Genomic DNA, 20,362 nt, shown 5'->3' with positions numbered 1-20,362 from the left:
AGGAAAATACTATATACATATTCATTATATTAATAAATTGTATATTTAATTTGATATTTTAATAGCATCTTAATACATTACGCCATGTTAAGTGTTTATGTTTTTCTACAGGAGGAAAACGCTTAACGAGAGACTTTGTGCATTGCGTTCATATTCTGCTGTTCTGTGGCCACGGATTTGCGGGTCTTGTCTTTTTCTTGCAGGACCCTGTACGTTATAGTAGACTAAATTAGTTTTAATCGTTTAATCACCACCACAGCGTCTTGTCTCCATTGGCAACACGCACGATTTGTGTCGATTGCAAGTGACGTCGTAGGTAGCGGAGAGTGCAAGTGAAGATTGCAAGTGACATTGTAATTTAGTTTCTTTTTTCTTGTCTTCACCACCTGGCTACTGTTGTAAAATGTTGAGAGATTCAAACAAAAAGTAATAAAAAATAGAACAAAATAAAAAATAAAAGACTGCAAGTGACGTCGCTAGCGGAAGCGCAAGTGTCTGAGAGTGCAAGCGTGAGGCTGCAGCCAGACCCTTCTCGACTGAATACCTCTTTCTGGCGAATTCTCTCGTTAGAAACAACAAACTGCAGATGTGTGTATGAATCTGTAAGTAAGATATTCATTTTACGATGTAAACAGTTTAAGTGATTTTAATGGGAGTTTTTGAGAGTGCTTGAACTCTAGACTGTCAGTGAATGTTCTTTGATAATGTAAATGTTCTTTGCTCTCTTTCTGTACAATGGAAGTGTTATGATAAGTAGCCTAACTTACAATGTTTTTATTCACATTAACTTTCAATGTTAAATTCACATTAAATATAAAGTCAGTTGTATTAAAAATATGTTATGGCATGACACCCATATCTGTTACTTAAGCAAGCAGACAGGATTTTATTTATAGTTAATAGACTACATTATTAGGATACTTTGACCCACTGTAGATCAAGTAACATAATCTATAAAGGTGAGAATCGAGATATTTCATGATATAGTTAATGCGTTTGGGAATGTTTCGAATAAAAAGAAGAAAAAAAACACCAGTGCTATTGGCCCCCCCGCCCACACACACACTCGTGCCTCCTCAAAAATAATTTAATAATTAATATGGACCAACTCCATATTAATGTCTAGGTATTAATTAAATAATGTCTATGAATACAATGTCATTAAAGTGCCTGTTGGTGTAATGGTCAGGTGTGCCAATACTTTTGTATGTATGTGATACACAATATAGGTCTGCTGAGTGAACAGTGCATTTGTAATGGAAGAACAAACCGAAAATATGTGAAAAGAAATGTATCCTGGTTAAGTCAGTTATCGTGCATAATACAATTTACTAAGGGTTTTCAAACTGAGGTGTGGGGACCCCCAAGGGGGTGCTATGGAGTCCACAGAAATTTTGAGAGAGAAAATGTCAAATATCAAATTTACCTAACCTAATATTTACTAATTTTAACATTTTGTTTTGGAATAATCTTTGTTGTGAAAAACACTTTACAAGTAAATCTATGGTTCTAAATTTTGTTACCATCTTGCAAAAATATATATTTAAAAAATGTATTATTACCTGGATACACCAAATGTAAAAATTTTTTTGAAAGATTAAAAAAAAAAAGAAAATCATTTGCAAATGCTAGAGAACAAAAAAGAACAAAACAAATGCTTAAAATTCTGGCAGTACCACAAGACACAAAATACACATTTATTCGAGATGCATTCTCTGAAGAAGTACTAATAGCAGGTTCAATTTAATTATTTTTTTTTTTTTTTTACGGGAACAAAAATTCTCATTAAGATTATGTTTTTAGTGCATATGTGCTTGTGAGTTTGGTATGTTACATTAATCATATTTGGCTTTTTCTCCTTCTGGCAACAGGCATCTAGCTTCTGCTGGACGACTACCTCAAGGTGAGTCGCATTAGATTACGTTAAATAATACATAATATTATGTTAAAGATTATCTTGATTATTAATGATCAGTAGTGTAAGACTAAACAGTCTCTCTCATTTGAGACTGCTAATATGTTTTCTAGGCAAAGTACTCCACCCACTGGTACACTTTATTAAGTGCACTCTGGAAAACACTTACAGTATACTTCCATTAACAGTTTCTCAGGATCCACCACTGAGCTAGACCAATCCTCTTACTCCCAGGGAAGCAGGGAAATGTCTAGGATCACAGTTCTGCTGTGTCTCCATTGTGTCTGAAAGCAAAGAACGATGAGGATAAAAACGTCTGATAGATTAGAGCAGAACTGATGCAAATGAAATGGTCAGTTCACGACTCAGACCACTAGGGGTCGATATGCTTTCACATGAAGAAGTTTTCTCTGCTCAGTGGGCTAATGATTAAAATGTGTTCAAAGGGTGATTTAGTGGGCAGTGTTCTTTTTTTTCAGTGGGCAGTGTTCTTTCTGACTGCTTTCTGATCTGACACGTCACATTTAAAAATCTGACACATCAAATTTCCAGCTGAATATCTTTCTCAGAGTTAGTCCACTCATACTGAGGACAGGTTAGTCCTGTTAATCCAGTGTTTTCCATCTACTGCTGGATAGATCTTATTTTACGTAACAGATTCTCGCTCAACCTCTAGGCCCTAGTGTTTCTTTAATCAGCCAGATGTTCTTTCATTAGCTCTCAGTATTAGGACGTTTCCTTGTATCCACATTAAGTAGCTTGTTAATGCCCTTTATACACTACCATTTAAAGGGGTCATATGATGCTATTTTAAAGATCATTATTTTGTGTATTTGGTGTAAAAGAATATGTTGACATGCTTTAATGTTCAAAAAACACATTATTTTTCAAATACTGTACATTATTGTAGGTCCTCTATGCCCCGCCTCTCTCAAACGCTTCATTTTCTACAAAGTCCCTCCTTCCGACAAGCGCAGTCTGCTCTGATTGGCCAGCTGACCCAGTGCATTGTGATTGGCCGAACACCACAAGCACGCGTCGGAAATGTAACGCCCCTTACCATAATCGCGAGCTTCATCTTTCAAAATAAATGTAGACAGAGCCCGAAAGGGGAACAGTCGTTTGACAGACACAGTGATGAAGCTGGTATGTGTTTGCAGTACACAAGCCACGGTTAAGAAGGTTGTGACCCTGTCTCTCTCTCTCTAAAGAGAAAGGAAAACTTGAAATCGCATCATATGACCCCTTTAAAAGTTGGGGCCTGTAAGATTTTTTTAATGTTTTTGAAAGAAATCTCTTACACTCCTGCATTGGCTGCATTATTTCATCCAAATACAGTAAAACTACAATATTATGAAATATGAATACAATTTAAAATAACTTTATTAAATATAGTCATCACATGATCCTTCAGAAATCATTCTAAATATGCTTATCTGGTTCTCAAGAAACATGATCAATGTTGGAAACGGTTGTGCTGCTTAATATAATAAAACCATGTTTTCAGTATTCTTCAAGGACAGTATTCTTTCAGTAAGTTCAAAAGGACAGCATTTATTTGAAATAGGAATCTTTTGTAATATTGTAAATGTCTTTACTGTCACTTTTGGTCGATTTAATGCATCCTTTCTGAATAAAAGTATTAATTTTAATATTGTACATTTTGTTTAAAGAGACGAGTCCCTACCAAATTTAATTTAAAAGAGGAAACAAATGGGTGCAAGTCAACCTATTTGTATTTTTTCTAATCATTATATTACAGAATATTTTTTCACATTTATTTGGTAAAGATCTGTAGTAGTATGTAGACAACACCACAATCACAACATTGAAACTGCTTATTGTGAATACAATTTCTATAAAATAATTTAATCTTTATATTATAATAATAAGATATGGCTATAAAAGCCTTACAAAAGTCCAACAATTCATTGATGAAAAGATGTGGAAACCCTGCACTAAGCTTACACCGGTTTACTTTTTTTTTATATATATATATATGTCTGTCCCCACAGGTTGTCAGATCTTCTCTCTTCACTCCATCAGCTTACTCAGAAAGTACTTGTCAGTCCTAGAGCTGCCGGTCAGCTGGCTCGTCCCCTCTGATTTCTGCTGCCTTATCGGACGGGAGGAGTATAAACGTGCCAAGGTGTGTCATCAGTTGTGTTTAAACAAAGAGCTTAAACTCTGATTATACTTAATGACCCCCCAACACTAGACATACCCTGGATCAGTAATAATCAGAAATGATTGGTTATGACTTCCAAACATTACAAGCGTCTATCATTACAGTCCAGCTGTTTTCAGATGTATTCCCAGACTGGACACTGAATGGCAGAATATGAATACAGAACATTGATAACTTAAGTGCATAACTGAAAAGCTCCTTCACAAAAACAAAGACTATATTGCTGACTAACACATTAGTACTTTGAACCTTTACTGTGTGCACTAACTAATCCTGCTGAGAGGTCTCTGAATGATGCAGTTCCTCTGTCTGACCTGCCGAAGCCTAGACTGGCCCTACCAGTCTGGCTCCTTACAGTAGCATGCAGATTAAAGCATGTTCAGCCCTCTTGTGTGTTCGTTTGTCATCTTGGGTCAGGTCATCTACCGAATTTCATAAGTCATATTCAAATAAGTCATATAAAAGTCTGCTCATTTCTCTCTCCTCTTCCTTCCTCAGAGAGCCATGCTCTGTCATCGTTCTCAGCTGCTGTGGTTCCGCCGGCTCTATATACTTTTCTCACGCTACATGATTGTAAACACATTCCAGGCCATCACCGTGGAAACAAAGAATGTGAAGATTTATTAGATTAGTCTTGGGCACTGTTCCTGTCCATATAGGGCTAAAGTTATGCACTGAAATTAAGTAAAGTTTACTTCATGTTTCTTATTTCCTTATGTAAGTTAATTCCAGATATGCTGTCATTAAAGTACTGTACAGTATATCAATAAGGTTCAGCCAACATATCCAACCTCAAGACACTAATGGAGAACTGCTAGCATAATGAACCTTACAGACTTTATCCCAAACAATCCAATATTCTGAAATCCTGATTTTTGGGGAGGTTTAAGGGAGTTAAGCGCTTTAATGAAGTAGATGAATCCAAAACACAGATTGTGTCTTTGAGTATGCAGGGGATGGAGGACAAAATTTGATTCTGTATATTGTTTACATTTGCTGTTACTGTTGTTATTGGGACTAATTAAAGTAGAGTTGAAGCACTGTTCCAGATGGATCAATAAGTACTGTACCAAATCTTATGGTTCAGTATGGTTTCAAAACTGACATGTATTTCCGATTTCTTTGAGCAAAACTGTAACTCTAGAAGTTCTGTGATGACTTTAAATATATGCCAATGTAGAGGAATGCAATAAATATGTTTAAAATAAATTTGATGAAGAGAAAAAAATATATTTTTATGAATACATTTCTTTCATTCTTTTTTTTGATATTTTAATTTTTTATTAGTTTTCCTTTTACCTGACATCCTCGATACAAACAGATGTTAAAACAATACAAATGGGTATTATATCATTCAACAATCTTCATCAAGTTCTCCCAAACGTCTTTGTTACTATGATTTCCATTCAATTTTGCTAACATTTTTTCACATGATATGCTTTGTTGATACATTACTTGAGGAAACAAGGTAGTCGAGGTAGTACATACAAAAGATACCATCCCCTCTTCATCTTAAAATCCCTACAGTTTTCCCTATCATTTAGGGGGAGATGATGTTTTCATTCTAGACAGTGCAGCTATAAAAAGCTGTTTAAAAAAAAAATGTACCTGTGCTGTGTATACAAGATTATATCCATTTTTGGTCCATTTTCTCAGAAGATACATTTTTACTATAAATGTATACACGTGAGAGTGAATTTTTTCAACAATTAGGAGTACACTAGCATATACAATATGAGGCCTCAAAGATCATAAACAAAAGGCACAAAACCCCAAGGTCAATTCATGTTGTCACTAATATATTGATAAAAAATGCCTTAAGAAGCAGGAGAGTACAATTTAATCTTCGGGCTTAATTGGCCAATGGAAAAAGTGAGTTATGTGTCCGTTGTTGGTTTTGACATACTTCTTATAGTTTGATGCTTCTGCATACTTTCTTCCCAGTTCTGCCCACAGAAATCTTCTACAGTGACACTGCTCACTGTTCCAGGGTCCAAACAATGAGGTGCCACACCTGTAAACACATGGCAGATTTGTAACTTGCAAAAAGACACACAAATAACAGCAAACTTTTTTCTTCAACAAAGAAATGTTCTATAATTTAATATAAAGCAAGGTACTGTGTCTATAAACAATTTCAGTCTTTACATGCAGTAAAAATTGGCTGTAAATATAAAATAAAACATCCCAAAGGTGGTCCACTTTCTGTTCAACTCACCAAACCCATCAGGGTTGGAACGTGGAGTGTAGAAACTCTGGACGCCACACGTTTTGCAGAATGTGTGCTTGGCCATGTGTGTGTTAAATGTGTATGTGGTTATGTTGTCTGCGCCCTATGAAACATATGAAACAAACTGTATGATTTAGGATTATCTGCATTCTGAACAAATGTAGTTTACAGTCTTCATCTACACCAATCATCCAGCCTCTAGATCTCAACCAGATCCCATATACATGTTTTAAAAAAATCACATACCTGCAGCAAGGTGAACTGGGATTTTGGCACAATGAAGTGGCGATTCTGTTTCTTTGTGCAAATACTGCAACTGAGACACAACAGAAAGCCAAACAATCGGTAGGTGGGTTAAATTGTGAAAAGGGGATTTTCATCTCTTATATGAAAACAATGAAAAACTAACACATGCTGTTTTATTACAGTTCTCAAGCTAGCTAGCATCTCTGATGCCCAATTTCACAAATAAAACTGACAATCATATGATAATCATAATGACAATATTTTTCACCAATTAATTTTATATTTTTGCCCTACGTCTGTCTGTAAGGAACTATTTGAAATGGATAACTTTATCATGATTTTGTAAACAACTCATTATTTACAAATGAATATTTGTAGAAATATCAGCATCTTTTTACCTTGTAGTCCTATGACATTGTTGGCAACAACTGATGGCATTAACATTTAAAGACATTCTTTCCCTAACAAAAATGATGTAAGGCTTTAAAATACACCCATTTCTTCGAATGACCCAGATGACACTGCAAGGTTCTGCTAAATGAATCACGGTTGCCTGAATTACTACTCGGTTCAGAAAGCCATCCACGTGATCACACAATCACACGTTTTGACCATTGTACTGTGACTCAATTAATGGCTGACTGTAGATAGTCCTTACTTGCAATTGAACACGTGTAAATGCGGAGCGCTCCACGCATCAAAACGCACCGCGCCACAGTGGCAACCTCCGGTGTGTTTCACAAGACCATCACGCTCCCTGGAAAGAGCAGTTTACATGAGGAGACGATCTGTAGCTACCTCATTGGCTAATGTATTTACCAATGTATGCGATCAATGGACTTTAGTTATTTCATTGTAATTTAAGGGATAATATATAGCCTAATTATTTAAGTGACTGTGTTTTTTTAGTTGGGCACTAACACGTCCACAACACGACGCAGTGAAAAAGAAGGTTACATACAGTATCCTACCTTTCGTCTTTAGTTATGTACGCCATTCGTTTAGCACCTCTTACTTTATATGGTAAACCAGTTGTTTGTCGTCTTCGACCTAACCGGTTTAAACTGCTAAGTAATGCTCTCCTGTAGAACATTCCACACTTTGTTGATAACCATCACTAGTGCTTGCCTACAAAACTGAACAAACACTGTTGACTGGCTGGGTCACATGCTTCAGCACAGCAGCTCATTTTGCCTTCGGCGTCATCTTGCTCCACCCGTTCAGCTGTTGCAATACAAGCCTAGACAAAGTCCAGGAAAATATCAGAGCAGAAAAACTTGTTTTGTTCAAAACAGGCTGAACTGTATTGCATAAATATAAATAAGTGACGTATACATAATACAGATAGCCTATATGAACATAAGTCACGACTTTAATGGGGGCCAGTGTGTTATTAAATAAATAAATAGTAATGATAATAATAAAGCATGGGTTCTTATTGAATTCCAATATAAGACTAAACTGGTTTGTTCTGACAGATGTTTTATATATATTACAGGCTGGAAGATATTGAAAATTTCCAGTGATACACACACACACACACACACTCATGAAAGTTAAAGGGGTCATATGATGCGATTTCTCAACATATTCTGTTACACCAAATACACAAAATAATGATCTTTAAAAAAGCATCATATGACCCCTTTAAAGGTACACAAGCTCTGGATCTGAACAAACACTCTTCTGAGTTCAGTCTGGTGATGTGGCAACTCATGTGACGTGTATCAGCACGGGTCAGGCAATAATAATCAGGAAATTTCTAGTGAATTTCAAGTTATGTATTTCCTGTAGTTTTCTTGGATACCATTTTCTTCAATAGAAAACACATCTTTGCATTTAAGAACACAAAGCAAAAGCAAAAACACTACAAATTATATTTTCACTTTAGAAGAGCAGTGAGGTAAAATAAGAATCTCAAATTGATAATACTAACATAAATGCTGACCAATCCGTGATATTATTAGAGCACTTTCAAGTGCCAAGTCTCATTGGGTTAAGATGGAGACCCAAATGTAACAGCAGACAAGACCTATCTATAAGCCTAAATCACTATCGTGACCTGGTTGTCTTCTTAAACCTTTATCTCGCTGTTAATTTCAATATACATGTATAATCAGGATTGAAATAAGTCTCAATTTAAAATGTCCCCCACCCCTCAGTTTTCAGTAAAACTGGCTTAGTTGGATGATTTAGATCATCTTTTAGCAGCTGTTCAAGCTCACGGAAGAATGAACAGGGACCTGATTCCACAATGATACTAATCCACAAAGTGGATAACTGTCCAGATAAACAAGGCTCAAAGAGCAGTTTCACAATACAATCTCTTTTTGAAGTGCAAGCTAGTTAATGTTTAATCATCTTGGGTAATTATTTTATGGTATTTTATTTAAACAGCACACCCACACTGCAGTAAGTTCTGGTAAAAGAAACTAACTGTTTACACCAGGCGGTAACAGCGATACTTCAGGGCAAATTTAGAGCTGGTTCATCTTGTTTGTAGTTTTGTTCATGCATGCTTGTTTTCTGCCATGACAACACGAAGTCACATTGGAAATAACAGATTTCTGTCCATCACATAGTGTACAGTACTGAAAACAGAAGCCTTGAAAATTATAATAAATTTAGCACTAGACATTTCTGTAATAACAGAGGATAGTGCTGAGACTCCAACAATGTAAAACTGCAACAAAATCCCATCATTTTTATTTGCAAGTCAGGTCCTACTTTGTAGCAGTGGTGAATGGCTGTGGTACTGTCTGCTAGCTCACCCAGAGAAAATGACCTGCATTGCTTCAACAGATACTGCAGGTAGCATGTCCGAGGTCAACGTGTTTCAAAGCAATGCCATCTGTCACACACTGCGTTCTATATTAAGTACGCTGACACAACTCTGTATAAACCCTAGGCTAAAACACAAATAATGTACTTCAAGAAAACACAGCTACGGTGAAGCTGATTTTTGTAAACAAGCCATGTTTTTGAGCACTCTTTTGGGGATAACAGCCTGTCATTTCTGTGCTATAATTAGGTTGTTGTTTGTTTGTTTTTTTACATTCAGAACTGGTCCCAAACACATAACTTTAGCAAGGGATTGCAGTTTGATACAATTATTAGCGATACTGATTTAAGAACATTAAATCTTCCAGACTATTCTATTTGTGTTATAACTGTATGACATAGCCCTGCTCTTTGCCTGGCCCAGATTCTAAAGGTCTGAATCACCAATAGCAAAACGAACAAACAACCCAACCAACCAATCACTGCCTGAAGGGGGGACCACAAGCCAGCCCATTCTAGCATATTCTGGAGACTTCTTTTTTTTGATACTATGTGATAATAATTACACATTTAAAATACATATACAAGAACATGTAATTCCTAAAAACATCATATAAATCTTTAGTTTTAAAGCATATTTGAACGTTTAAAACAAATAGAGGTTTTGACTGCGGAAGGATCTTGTCATGTGACGTACCCTACACGTGACGTCACTCCCCTGGGTTTGTATAAATACAGTCGCATTCACCTTCACCCGCAGATTTTCTACGAAGAAAAGGACGCGTATAATTTCAGAAGCATTTTCAGAGTCCACAAGCTTTTTTTAAAAGGTAAGATTGAACATCCATTTGGTTTGATGATATTCTTCACGGCTTTAAGAATACATTCTTAATGTTTCGCTGTATTGCATTGATTCTCGTCGAACATTTTTATAGATGCCTAATGTTAGACGTGTTAAGCTGTAGTTCACAGTCATAGTGAACCTAGTCATAATCAAAGTAAACCTAGAACATAGTCATAATCAAAGTAAACCTAGAACATAGTCATAATCAAAGTAAACCTAGAACATAGTCATAATCAAAGTAAACCTAGAACATAGTCATAATCAAAGTAAAAAAACCTAACATGGGTTACGTTACAAAATGGATATGTTTGCTCCTTAATTGTGAAGTTCTTGTACTCGTGCTACCGATCGGGTTAAGTTTCGTCGGATGTATTTTTGCTGAATCATAGTAGTCTTTGAACAAAGAGTCCGGATGTTACTGTACCGCCGCCATGTTAGAGGAAGAGTGCTGGGTGTTGCGCAGTACAGTTTTTAAATAAAACAAAACAAATTCAAATGAAACCATTTCGGATAAGGATGCCTTATCACTATTTAATCATGTTACTCTTAATTTAACAAATGCATTTTTTTTTTAAGTGAGGAACAATACAAACATAATGTATCTATTATATTTTTAAGTAAACCATGCTAATAGTGTACTGAAGCGTAAACTGATAAATTTGAGATGTACATGTTGGTCCCTTCCTGAATTCGTGCCATTATTTGTGTTTGACTGCTTTCTGGTTGACTAACACAATTGAGGTGCAGTCAAGTATTTGAAGGGGTGGTTGAATGCGATTTCACTTTTTTTTTTAACATTAGTTTGTGTTAGGGCTGCACGATATTGGAAAAAAACTCGCATTGCGATATTTTATTTTTCTGCGATATATATTGCGATATATATAAACATGACTTGAATAGTTTATTTGGAAAAAAAATGATTGCGGTGATTTTGTAGGTGAGTAAATCAGCATAGGAAATAAATAAGTTACAAGCATAGTTAAATATAGCAGAACAAAGATACAAATTAAATAAGCAGTGCTTTATATTTTTCAGGTAAGTCTAACAGTATTCAGGTACAGAAATTGAATAATCAAATGTAAAATAAAACCGCATAGTCTTCACTGTATAAATTCTAATAAATCGGTGTTAAAGCTACAAAAGTGATTTTTTTTTTTGTTTTGTTTTGTTTGATTTACATTCATAACATAGAAAGCCTCAGGAACATTAAACCGCTGTAAACCAATATAGGCTACTGTTACACACATCCATTTTCTTTCTCAATTATTTCCCTTCACCTACGTCATAAGCAACTGTGTTTACAAGGATACTTGCAGAGCACAGTATTTCAGGCACAAATAGACGCAGAAGTGAACAGAATTCAGTGTTCACGTGCATCTGCGTGGCTGTCACCGTGTCTACACCGGACGCGAGCGACGTGACAAAATAAAACGAACTCATTATCAGTGTTGCTGTCTACACTGGATGCGGCACGGCACGACAAATCCCCGACAGTAAACTGATGCCGCGTTCTCTTTATGATGGCCCCAAAGTCTGTCTACACTGGACGCGACCGTTGTATATATAGTGCTGTCACTGAAACAAGTGTGATTTTCTTTGGAAATTTGTGTGGCGTTTCAAAAAGCTTTCTGAAGCTTAAACCATTAATCTGTGATCTCTTCTTGCATTCTACTATAAATTGAATGTGTACCTATAGTAATTAGTTTATGAATGGTTGATAATCTGATTTTTCTTCATTTGTTTATAGATGCAGATCTTTGTCAAAACCCTCACTGGTAAGACCATCACCCTTGAGGTTGAGCCAAGCGACACAATTGAGAACGTCAAGGCTAAGATCCAGGACAAAGAAGGCATTCCCCCTGACCAGCAGAGGTTGATCTTTGCCGGCAAACAGCTGGAAGATGGCCGCACATTGTCTGACTACAACATCCAGAAAGAGTCCACTTTGCATCTTGTGCTGCGTCTCAGGGGAGGCATGCAGATCTTCGTCAAGACCTTGACAGGCAAGACCATCACCCTTGAGGTTGAGCCAAGTGACACCATTGAGAACGTCAAGGCTAAGATCCAGGATAAAGAAGGTATTCCCCCTGACCAGCAGAGGTTGATCTTTGCCGGCAAACAGCTGGAAGATGGTCGCACATTGTCTGACTACAACATCCAAAAAGAGTCCACCTTGCATCTGGTGTTGCGTCTCAGGGGAGGTTCAGATATTTAAACTGACAATATCAGGGATGGACATTTGATTATTTCAGTATCCCCTGCTCATGCACTCACCACTTTTCTCCCCTCTTCTCTCCATACTTTATTACTGAATCCCATTACATTTTATTGCTAGGTTTTTCCACCTGTTTGTTTTTGTTCAAAATGACAAAATAAAAGCATTGAAATGTAAGATTGTGATTTGTTTCCTTGTCTTTGTGTACAACTACTAATAAAAGATCTGGTAAATAAAATTTTATTAATTTATTCTCAAAAAGAAAACAAAGCTCAGGATTATGCTGTTAGATGCAAATGGGACCATGCAAGTTGTACTGATGTAAAATTTGTAATTAAATTAGAAGTGGCTGTCTCTAAGCCATCAATTTTTGGATCGTAGCACTTAGATACATTTGTTTAAGATGTCTTTTAAAATTTTCAATTTAAAAGCTACATGGTAGCTGCCTAATTTGTTAATACTCCATATTTGGTTGGTAAGAACCTTGGATGAAAATCTATTTCGGTGGAATCTATGATGGCCTGTTCAGGTGCTGCTGCTGTAAGTTTAAAAATGGTAAGATGGTGCCACCAAGTGTCTGTTCTTGTAACTCGAATGAAATTCTAATGAAGCTTTGCATGAGATGTTAAGAGATTATTTGCCTTTGTTGGTCTAGTTGCACTGGTCAGGCTGTACTATTTTTAGTGTTAGTTTATATAGCCTATACATTCGGGAACACCTACATCTGATAAAAAAAATAAAAATCTTAAAACGTGATACAAATAATTATAATAGTTTTAAATTGAAATCTGCCCAGCAATGTTTATAAAATATCTAGAAATAAATCCTAATCCTGTAACGACTGGAAAGGTCTTGGAAATTCACTTATCAAAATGTGCGGCAGCCTGGACATTAGACTACTAGAACTAATATTAACTGACTGCTTATTGTTCATTCATAATCCTTAATACCTACATGATCTAATGTTAATTCACTAATCTTAATTTTAAACGTAAAATGTATTAGTATCAATTGGAATTGACATAAACCTAGTTTAGCACATGATACCTGTATTAACTAATGCTAATAAAGTGGCCCTAATGAGAGTATTGGCTTCACTTCACTTTTATTGTGAAGTGTTCTCACCATTAAAAATGATTCCGCTGAACAAATTACAGCTCTAGTCTCTGGGACGTTGCTTTTGTTTCGTCCTTAAAACAGCGTAACCCCTTATCTACTGCTCGCATCAGCAGTTGAATCAATGAAAGTAATATTGTAAAAATAAATAAATATTTCCGGAACACAAGCAGAAATTTGAGAAATCAAAAGGCAAAAAGTTTTGACAAAACATTTAGGGGGAAGAACCGGCTACATCACCGTCTGCGCAGAGCAGTTGACAGCTGCTTCGAGGCGGTCATTACACAGGAGCATGGCTCGGACCTGGGGTAACTTTTTCTTCTCTCTACTCGATTACAAGACCGAGAAATTTGTCATCGCTAAAAACAAAAAGGTTGGAGTTCTGTTCAGACTCTTTCAGCTGGGGTTGATTGGATATCTGATCGGGTAGGTGCCTTATGCTTTCTCTATAATATCAAGACGTTGAGGTGAACGAGCGGGATCTGTCAGTATTTAGAAGACTGAATCTTCAAAGTAACGTTACATATTATAAAAGGTCGTCAAGTGTTTGTTTATTTAAAAAATGTTACTATGAATTTCAGCAAACCGAATGTAAGCCGCCATGTAAAGCACCATGTCTCGTTTGTTATTTATATCAAGGCAAAGACCGACAGCATTGCAGTGTCCCTGCACTGTTTGACCTGCTGAGGCTCGGTTTAAATTTAGCATGTAGTGAAAAAGACCTTTGTTTTGATTCAGATTAGTAATCTCCATTTAGTCTATATATGTACCAGAACCATACAAAACCTTAATAATTCAGCTTCTTAATTGTTTCACATGCTGTTTGAGGTTCATACACCATGAAACCAAAAGCTGCTGAATGTAAGATGACCTGGATCACATGTGCTGTGGCCAAATGCTACACAAAAAAGCTCCAGCCTGATTTTATAATTGCCATTTAAAGCGGTTTAATACTTGTCCTTTACAAGAAATAACTGTTATAGAACTTAAATGTATCTATAGGTTATAACGTCCTTCAGGGTGTGTTGACCATACTGTATATAGGACATGTGACTTACAGCATTGCTCTCTATATCTCACGCACAGATCCTCTTCTTTATACTCTAAAATAACCAATAAAATGTATTTTTATACTTTTCACATTGTATGTTGTTTCTCACACTGTTTATTTTGCTTGTGCGTCTTCTTAAAGGTGGGTTTTTCTTTGGAAGAAAGGCTATCAGGAGACTGAGGAAGCCATCCAGAGTTCTGTGATCACTAAACTCAAGGGTGTAGATCTCACCAACAGCTCTCATTATGGTCTGCAGTTATGGGGTGCAGAGGACTATGTCATTCCCCCACAAGTAAACTCACGTCTTTCCTGTATATTTGGACACAGTATATTTGAAAACCATCTGTTAACAACCTTTCTCAAAATCTCTGTTTTATTTATTGGATTATGGATATACCTACAGATAATGTCATGATATACACATCTTTTGCTAAGAATTTGAACTCTAATAATTTAATGTGTTAATTATGTTACACAATGGACCATCTGTTTTCAGTTATCATAATATTGGTAGTCCTCTAAATGAACAGCTGTTTTTTGGACATAATTTTGCTCTTACAGTTGGAGATTGATATAGGAATATTTATGTTAAGTTTTTAATAAATAAATATTTATTTATAAACAGTTATTTACACTGTTTATTTCACCATTTATACTTTGGATTAGAATGTATTCTAATCAAACAGAAGCCACACTCAGTGCCCTAATGCTTTCTGCAAAATTGTCTTTGAGCTGTCTAATTTTAATTTTTAAAAGTCTATTTAAAAAAAAAAATTAAGCTTTTAGACTTGGAAGCTCATTATTTTGGCCTTTGGAGGATAAAGATTTTTTTTTTAGATGGATGAAGATTTCTTTCTGCTTTAATTAAATAAAGACTGAAAAGAACCAAATGCTTCTTGGTTCAGGTTTGGTGAAAAAAACTGAAGTGAGAGAGTATGACATTAGACACAATATGTCAGGGTTCTGATCAATTAATTTGCTGTTGAAAATGTATTTCACAAGAATATATCTTTATTTCTTTTGAACAAACAGGGGGAGAGAATCTTCTTTATTGTGACAAATTACGTAGTGACACCCAACCAAAGGCTGGGTTACTGCCCTGAGGTAAGAGACAGGTTGTTGTTATTTTATTTTTATTCCCAACAAAAATTACGCAACCAAAGACATAAGTCATTTGTTGGAAAGAGTAGTACTGTCTCTCAATTAGAGCGCTGTTTTCTCTCTGAACGTCTCTGTACATTTTAACCACTGAGTTTGTTGTACGTGTTTGGTTCTTCTACTTATTTCAGAGTCCTAAAGTACCAGATGGTTTATGTAATTATGACAATGAATGTGTGGAAGGGGAAACTGTCATAGCAGGCCATGGTAAGCACAAAACCTAAATGAAATACCAAGCCTTTTGTTCCCTTATAACTGCACACCTGAAGTTATTTAAAAGGAAAACCTCTGTGAAAGTGCAAGATTCTTATAAAAAAAAAAAAAGTGTTACATTGTGTTAAACTATGACCCACTGGCATGTTTAAATTCCTGAGCCTTAAAGGCACTATACATTTTATTGTTGTTTATTCAGGAGTGAAGGCAGGCCGCTGTATAAACGACACAGGAACGTGTGAGATTCATACCTGGTGCCCTGTTGAGCATGGCCAGACACCATCGTAAGAAAACTGTTTTGTACCAATTCCTTTCAATTCATGTTCAGTTGCAGTACATCCACCTCACTTTATTTACAATATTATTCGCTCTTCATGCCTATATGAAACGATTTGAAGGGGGAAAAAAACATGCTGGTGTTGTACCGTTAATGTTTCAAATGTTGCAACAGGGAGCCCTTGCTGTCAAAGGCAGAAAACTTCACAATCTATGTGAAGAATTTCATCAAGTTTCCAAAATTTGCCTTCTCCAAGTAAGTCAGTGTGTTTATTTTATGTATTGGAGCCTAAGGAACAAATGTTCTCACTTTTCTAAAACTAAAGTATGTTCAGACATATATGTGACCCTGGACCACAAAACCAGTCTTAAGTCGCTGGGGTATATTTGTAGCAATAGCCAAAAATACACTGTATGGGTCAAAATTATAGATTTTTCTTTTATGCCAAAAATCATTAGGGTATTAAGTAAAGATCATGTTCCATGAAGATATTTTGTAAATTTACTACCATAAATATATCAAAACTTAATTTTTGATTAGTAATATGCATTGCTAAGAACTTCATTTGGACAACTTTAAAGGCGATTTTCTCAATATTTAGATTTTTTTGCACCCTCAGATTCCAGATTTTCAAATAGATGCATCTCTACCAAATATAGTCCTATCCTAACAAACCATACATCAATGGAAAGCTTATTTATTCAGCTTTCAGATTATTTATAAATCTCAATTTTGAAAAATTGACACTTAAGACTGGTTTTGTGGTCCAGGGTCACATATGCAATGGGCTGTGACTTGTTTCAAATGCATTTAGTGACCTAATAAGTGATTGAAGCTTGTAATATGTTTATTGTTTATACCCATCTCTTCATGATAGAACTGAACTAACCTGCAGTAGTCTTATTTAAGCTTTTCAACTAGGTTTTCTACAGCTTAATATTTTGCATGTTATTTACTTTGCAAAGCACCAGGGTTTTAGGTGGAGCAACTATAAAATGCATAAAACCTCCTCACCCCCACAGGATGCTGCTGCTAAAACCTTTCCTCATAAAATCTGTAGATCATTTCTAGCAATTCTAGCTTGTGTGATACGGACACCAGCTGACTTTAGTTCCCCCCCCCCGCAACCCCGTCTTTCTTGTTTGGATGTTTTTCATGCTGCATTTGAACTGGTTTGTTTCTGTGTCAGCACAGGATGTTGTGTTGTGATTTCAAACTTCTGAATAATAAAGTTCATAGGCCACTCACAAGTGCATAGACAGGATAATTTCCGTGGCTTAAATACAGTGTCTGGCAAGCTGTTATTTAAAAAGCCAGTACAATCCTTTTAAATGAGCACACTAACAAATCTAAACTGAGCACTACCATGCTGTAATTGCTTTTTTATTTCTCTCAGAAATAGATTAATTCACTCGCCAAGTCATTACAAAGCAACATACCAAAAAAACAAATGCTAAACATATGCTATATACAAAGTTTAGAGATCTAAATCTACCGTAATGTAGGGAGGGGTGTGAAAGAGTGGACTTGCTTGCACATAATGAAGCGTTATGTTTGGATACTGATGGCACAGCACAACACACCACAAGCTGCTCTGAATATCTGACACTTACTCATCTCTATTTATACCAGCACAGCACTGAGACTTACAGTCTTGATGTCCAGTGCCTTGCCTGTTTCACTGACAGTTGTTCCTTTGTCCTTACTGGCATGATCTTTGCAAAGTCATCACATTGTAGATTAAGCAAATGCTGTGAGCTGTTTCAGATACTCCTTCTCCTACTTTTCTTTCCCTCACTTGAAGATCGAACGTCCTGCCTACCACCAACAGCACATATCTGAAGACGTGCAGATATGACAAGGACCATCATCCCTATTGTCCCATCTTTCTTGTGGGAGATGTGATTAACTGGACTGGATACAGTTTCCAGGATTTGGCAACAAAGGCAAGTGCTTCAAATGACATGACAAGTTAAAACAAAGTCTCCACCATTGTAAACGCACTGATAGTTGACGTCCAAGCTACAGCTCAACGTATAAGCAAAGAGAGTTTTCCTAACTTGTCCACATTGAGACAGGGATCTTTTTTAGTGTATGATTTGGGGATTCTTTTAAAAAAGATGCTCATGCAAATAATAATAAAAGGCTGATCCAGGCACCCCAAAAAGTATTTGGACACTTATAAGTGTGTGAATGTCTTATGTGTCTGCATATAATTCAAAAATAACAAAATATCATACAAATTGACGTTTGTAACACTCCAAAGAGAAAGGAAAACTTGAAATCGCATCATATGACCCCTTTAAAAAAAGAGAAAACAAGTTTGCACTGTATGCCATTATTTTCGAGCAAATGACTCAAAAGACACTGATATGAATACACTATTTGATATGAATGCAGTTGCTTAAAAAAATAATTGTAAAAAGCCTTTATAAGACTTGCAACAATGAGATTGGAACAATTAACTCCCAAAACTGCAGAGGACTATCATGACGCCCTATATTTGATGCAGAGAATAATTTTATTAACTGATATCATTGTTTTCCTTTCTTTCTATATACACACACAGGGTGGTTCAATTGGAGTTGGAATCGAGTGGAATTGTGATTTGGATAAAGATGAATCTCAATGTAACCCTGAATATAGCTTCACACGTTTAGATTCCTCTAAAAATTCACAGAACTCTGTCACTTCGGGTTACAACTTCAGGTATTGCTCTGATTTATCGATTTTAGTTCATATAACAAAAGTATTTGATTTCAGCTGTTTTTTTTTTTTTTTACTGCTAAGCAGTAAGCACACATGCTTTCTTCAAAACTCCACCCACTAAAACATGCCAGCAAACCTGAATGTGCAAAATGACTCATTGACTACGTTTACATAGACATCAGTAATCTAATTGTTTACCTTATTCTAAATAAGCCAATATTATGACTATGGTGTTTACATGAGTTGCTTTTAGAATATTCCTTTCATGTTCCTGTTTTACATGTTATAGTACATAGTTCGATTAATGGCACACGTCATTACGTCCCCACGTGACGCCATCCGACGTCCTCTCCAGAATTTCACACATAAACATATAGTTCGTCTTCGCGACGATGCCATGTACAGTTTTGGGTGTTTCATTTTTAACTTTATGAAAGCTTCAAGTGCAGTTAATTATTTGTACGTGCATACAGACGACGGCGGTGTTGAAGTTCTTTTATTTGCCGTCAAACGGTTGACCACTGCCGTGTGTGTATCCTGTCGCAAAATGCTGCGAAAACACGACCTACACAATGGTGATAGTCTGATTAAGGTGTGTACATGTCTATACTGCAATTCGACGTTTTGAGGTAATATGTTTCCTCAAATATTTTGAGTATTCTCAACTTATCTGGAGTAACTGAATAACTCGGGATATTGGTTTATTTCGCGTCAGAGGGAGTGTCAGGCACGTTTATAAACCGAATAATTTAAGTAATTTGTGGATTAGTGCGTACTGCAGACGCAAACCGTTTCAAATGATTCAGTTCGATTTGGTGAACTAATTCAACCGGTTCACTAATTTGAATCATCAGTGGCAAATTATTTAAATATAAAAAAACGTACTTACAGGCTGTGAGTCAGAAGTGCCAGACTGTCCATGCAAAGTTGAAACTGCCCAACTTTATAGAAACAGCCTTTGTTTGTGCCACAGACTAGAGGTCTACACGGGTCCAAAAATTCGAAGAGACCCGTAAATGTGCTACACCGAACCGACCCGGACCTCAATTATTTGAAAGATGGACCCAAACCCGGCCGGGAAGACACAGACCCGACTGGACCCGATCGGCACATATTCCACAGCAAATTGCTATTAAGTCGATAAACAAGTTGCGAAAATTAAACTTTTTGTCTGACCTAATGTAAGAAGCCTTCTCCCTTGTCTCCCTGTGATGCACACAATCCTCCTTGCCAAGAAAGTTCCATCCGTGTTATTCCTCTCTTGCCAATTGAAATGCGTAATCCACTCATTATTCCAGTTTCAAAAGTCCACTTGCTGTCACGGTGACGGATGACAAATGCGACTTTGCAGTTTTGCATTTTTTGTATCTCGAATCAACTTGCATAATAATTTAGACTGTTTGCCCATTTGGATTATAA

The 20,362-nt window shown here is 36.2% G+C and overlaps 4 protein-coding genes across 6 annotated transcripts in view; 3 read left to right on the top strand and 1 right to left on the bottom strand.

Moving 5' to 3' along the window:
* The window catches only part of LOC107676669 (N-acetylglucosaminyl-phosphatidylinositol de-N-acetylase-like), a 23,987-nt gene extending 18,678 nt beyond the window's left edge, over nt 1-5,309 (top strand). The window contains exons 5-7 of the mRNA XM_016471294.1: nt 1,872-1,903; nt 3,931-4,064; nt 4,602-5,309. Of these exons, the coding sequence (XP_016326780.1) occupies nt 1,872-1,903; nt 3,931-4,064; nt 4,602-4,730 (295 nt within the window). The 3' untranslated portion in view covers nt 4,731-5,309. The remainder of the gene's footprint in view (nt 1-1,871; nt 1,904-3,930; nt 4,065-4,601) is intronic.
* A 91-nt stretch (nt 5,310-5,400) lies between these two features.
* Nucleotides 5,401-7,750, bottom strand: LOC107676655 (centromere protein V-like). 2 transcript variants are annotated; one of them, XM_016471257.1, is made up of 5 exons: nt 7,551-7,750; nt 7,238-7,336; nt 6,580-6,649; nt 6,322-6,436; nt 5,401-6,117 (listed from the first exon to the last, which is right to left on the bottom strand). In XM_016471257.1, exons 1-5 carry the CDS (start codon nt 7,670-7,672, stop codon nt 5,981-5,983), a joined length of 543 nt encoding a protein of 180 aa, XP_016326743.1. In that variant the 5' UTR covers nt 7,673-7,750; the 3' UTR covers nt 5,401-5,980. The 2 variants fall into 2 exon arrangements, with proteins under 2 accessions (XP_016326743.1, XP_016326744.1); XM_016471258.1 differs by lacking the exon at nt 7,238-7,336.
* Nucleotides 7,751-10,099: 2,349 nt separating this feature from the next.
* Nucleotides 10,100-12,532, top strand: LOC107676656 (polyubiquitin-like). Of its 2 annotated transcripts, none has more exons than XM_016471259.1 (2): nt 10,100-10,190; nt 11,952-12,532. In XM_016471259.1, exon 2 carries the CDS (start codon nt 11,952-11,954, stop codon nt 12,417-12,419), a length of 468 nt encoding a protein of 155 aa, XP_016326745.1. In that variant the 5' UTR covers nt 10,100-10,190; the 3' UTR covers nt 12,420-12,532. The 2 variants fall into 2 exon arrangements, with proteins under 2 accessions (XP_016326745.1, XP_016326746.1); XM_016471260.1 differs by having other exon boundaries at nt 10,138-10,187; nt 11,950-12,532.
* Nucleotides 12,533-13,139: 607 nt separating this feature from the next.
* LOC107676654 (P2X purinoceptor 5-like) overlaps nt 13,140-20,362 on the top strand; it is an 11,544-nt gene continuing 4,321 nt past the window's right edge. Inside the window, exons 1-8 of the mRNA XM_016471255.1 lie at nt 13,140-13,961; nt 14,728-14,878; nt 15,619-15,690; nt 15,876-15,951; nt 16,157-16,241; nt 16,409-16,489; nt 18,039-18,180; nt 18,804-18,943. Of these exons, the coding sequence (XP_016326741.1) occupies nt 13,828-13,961; nt 14,728-14,878; nt 15,619-15,690; nt 15,876-15,951; nt 16,157-16,241; nt 16,409-16,489; nt 18,039-18,180; nt 18,804-18,943 (881 nt within the window). The 5' untranslated portion in view covers nt 13,140-13,827. The remainder of the gene's footprint in view (nt 13,962-14,727; nt 14,879-15,618; nt 15,691-15,875; nt 15,952-16,156; nt 16,242-16,408; nt 16,490-18,038; nt 18,181-18,803; nt 18,944-20,362) is intronic.

The sequence above is a fragment of the Sinocyclocheilus anshuiensis genome, unplaced genomic scaffold, assembly GCF_001515605.1.
Source record: "Sinocyclocheilus anshuiensis isolate Anshui unplaced genomic scaffold, SAMN03320099.WGS_v1.1 scaffold344, whole genome shotgun sequence".
Taxonomy (NCBI): domain Eukaryota; kingdom Metazoa; phylum Chordata; class Actinopteri; order Cypriniformes; family Cyprinidae; genus Sinocyclocheilus; species Sinocyclocheilus anshuiensis.
The sequence above is the reverse complement of the archived record's forward strand: the minus strand, read 5'-3'. Positions and strand labels throughout refer to the sequence as shown.

Bases quoted from the DNA above. Each gene is read 5' to 3' on its own strand.
- LOC107676655 (XM_016471257.1), bottom strand. From the start codon at position 7,672: ATGTTCTACAGGAGAGCATTACTTAGCAGTTTAAACCGGTTAGGTCGA. The intron at 7,337-7,550 runs GTAGGATACTGT...TGCTCTTTCCAG, and splicing joins TACATAACTAAAGACGAAAG to GGAGCGTGATGGTCTTGTGA. The intron at 6,437-6,579 runs GTATGTGATTTT...TATGTTTCATAG, and splicing joins CCCAGTTCACCTTGCTGCAG to GGCGCAGACAACATAACCAC.
- LOC107676656 (XM_016471259.1), top strand. From the start codon at position 11,952: ATGCAGATCTTTGTCAAAACCCTCACTGGTAAGACCATCACCCTTGAG.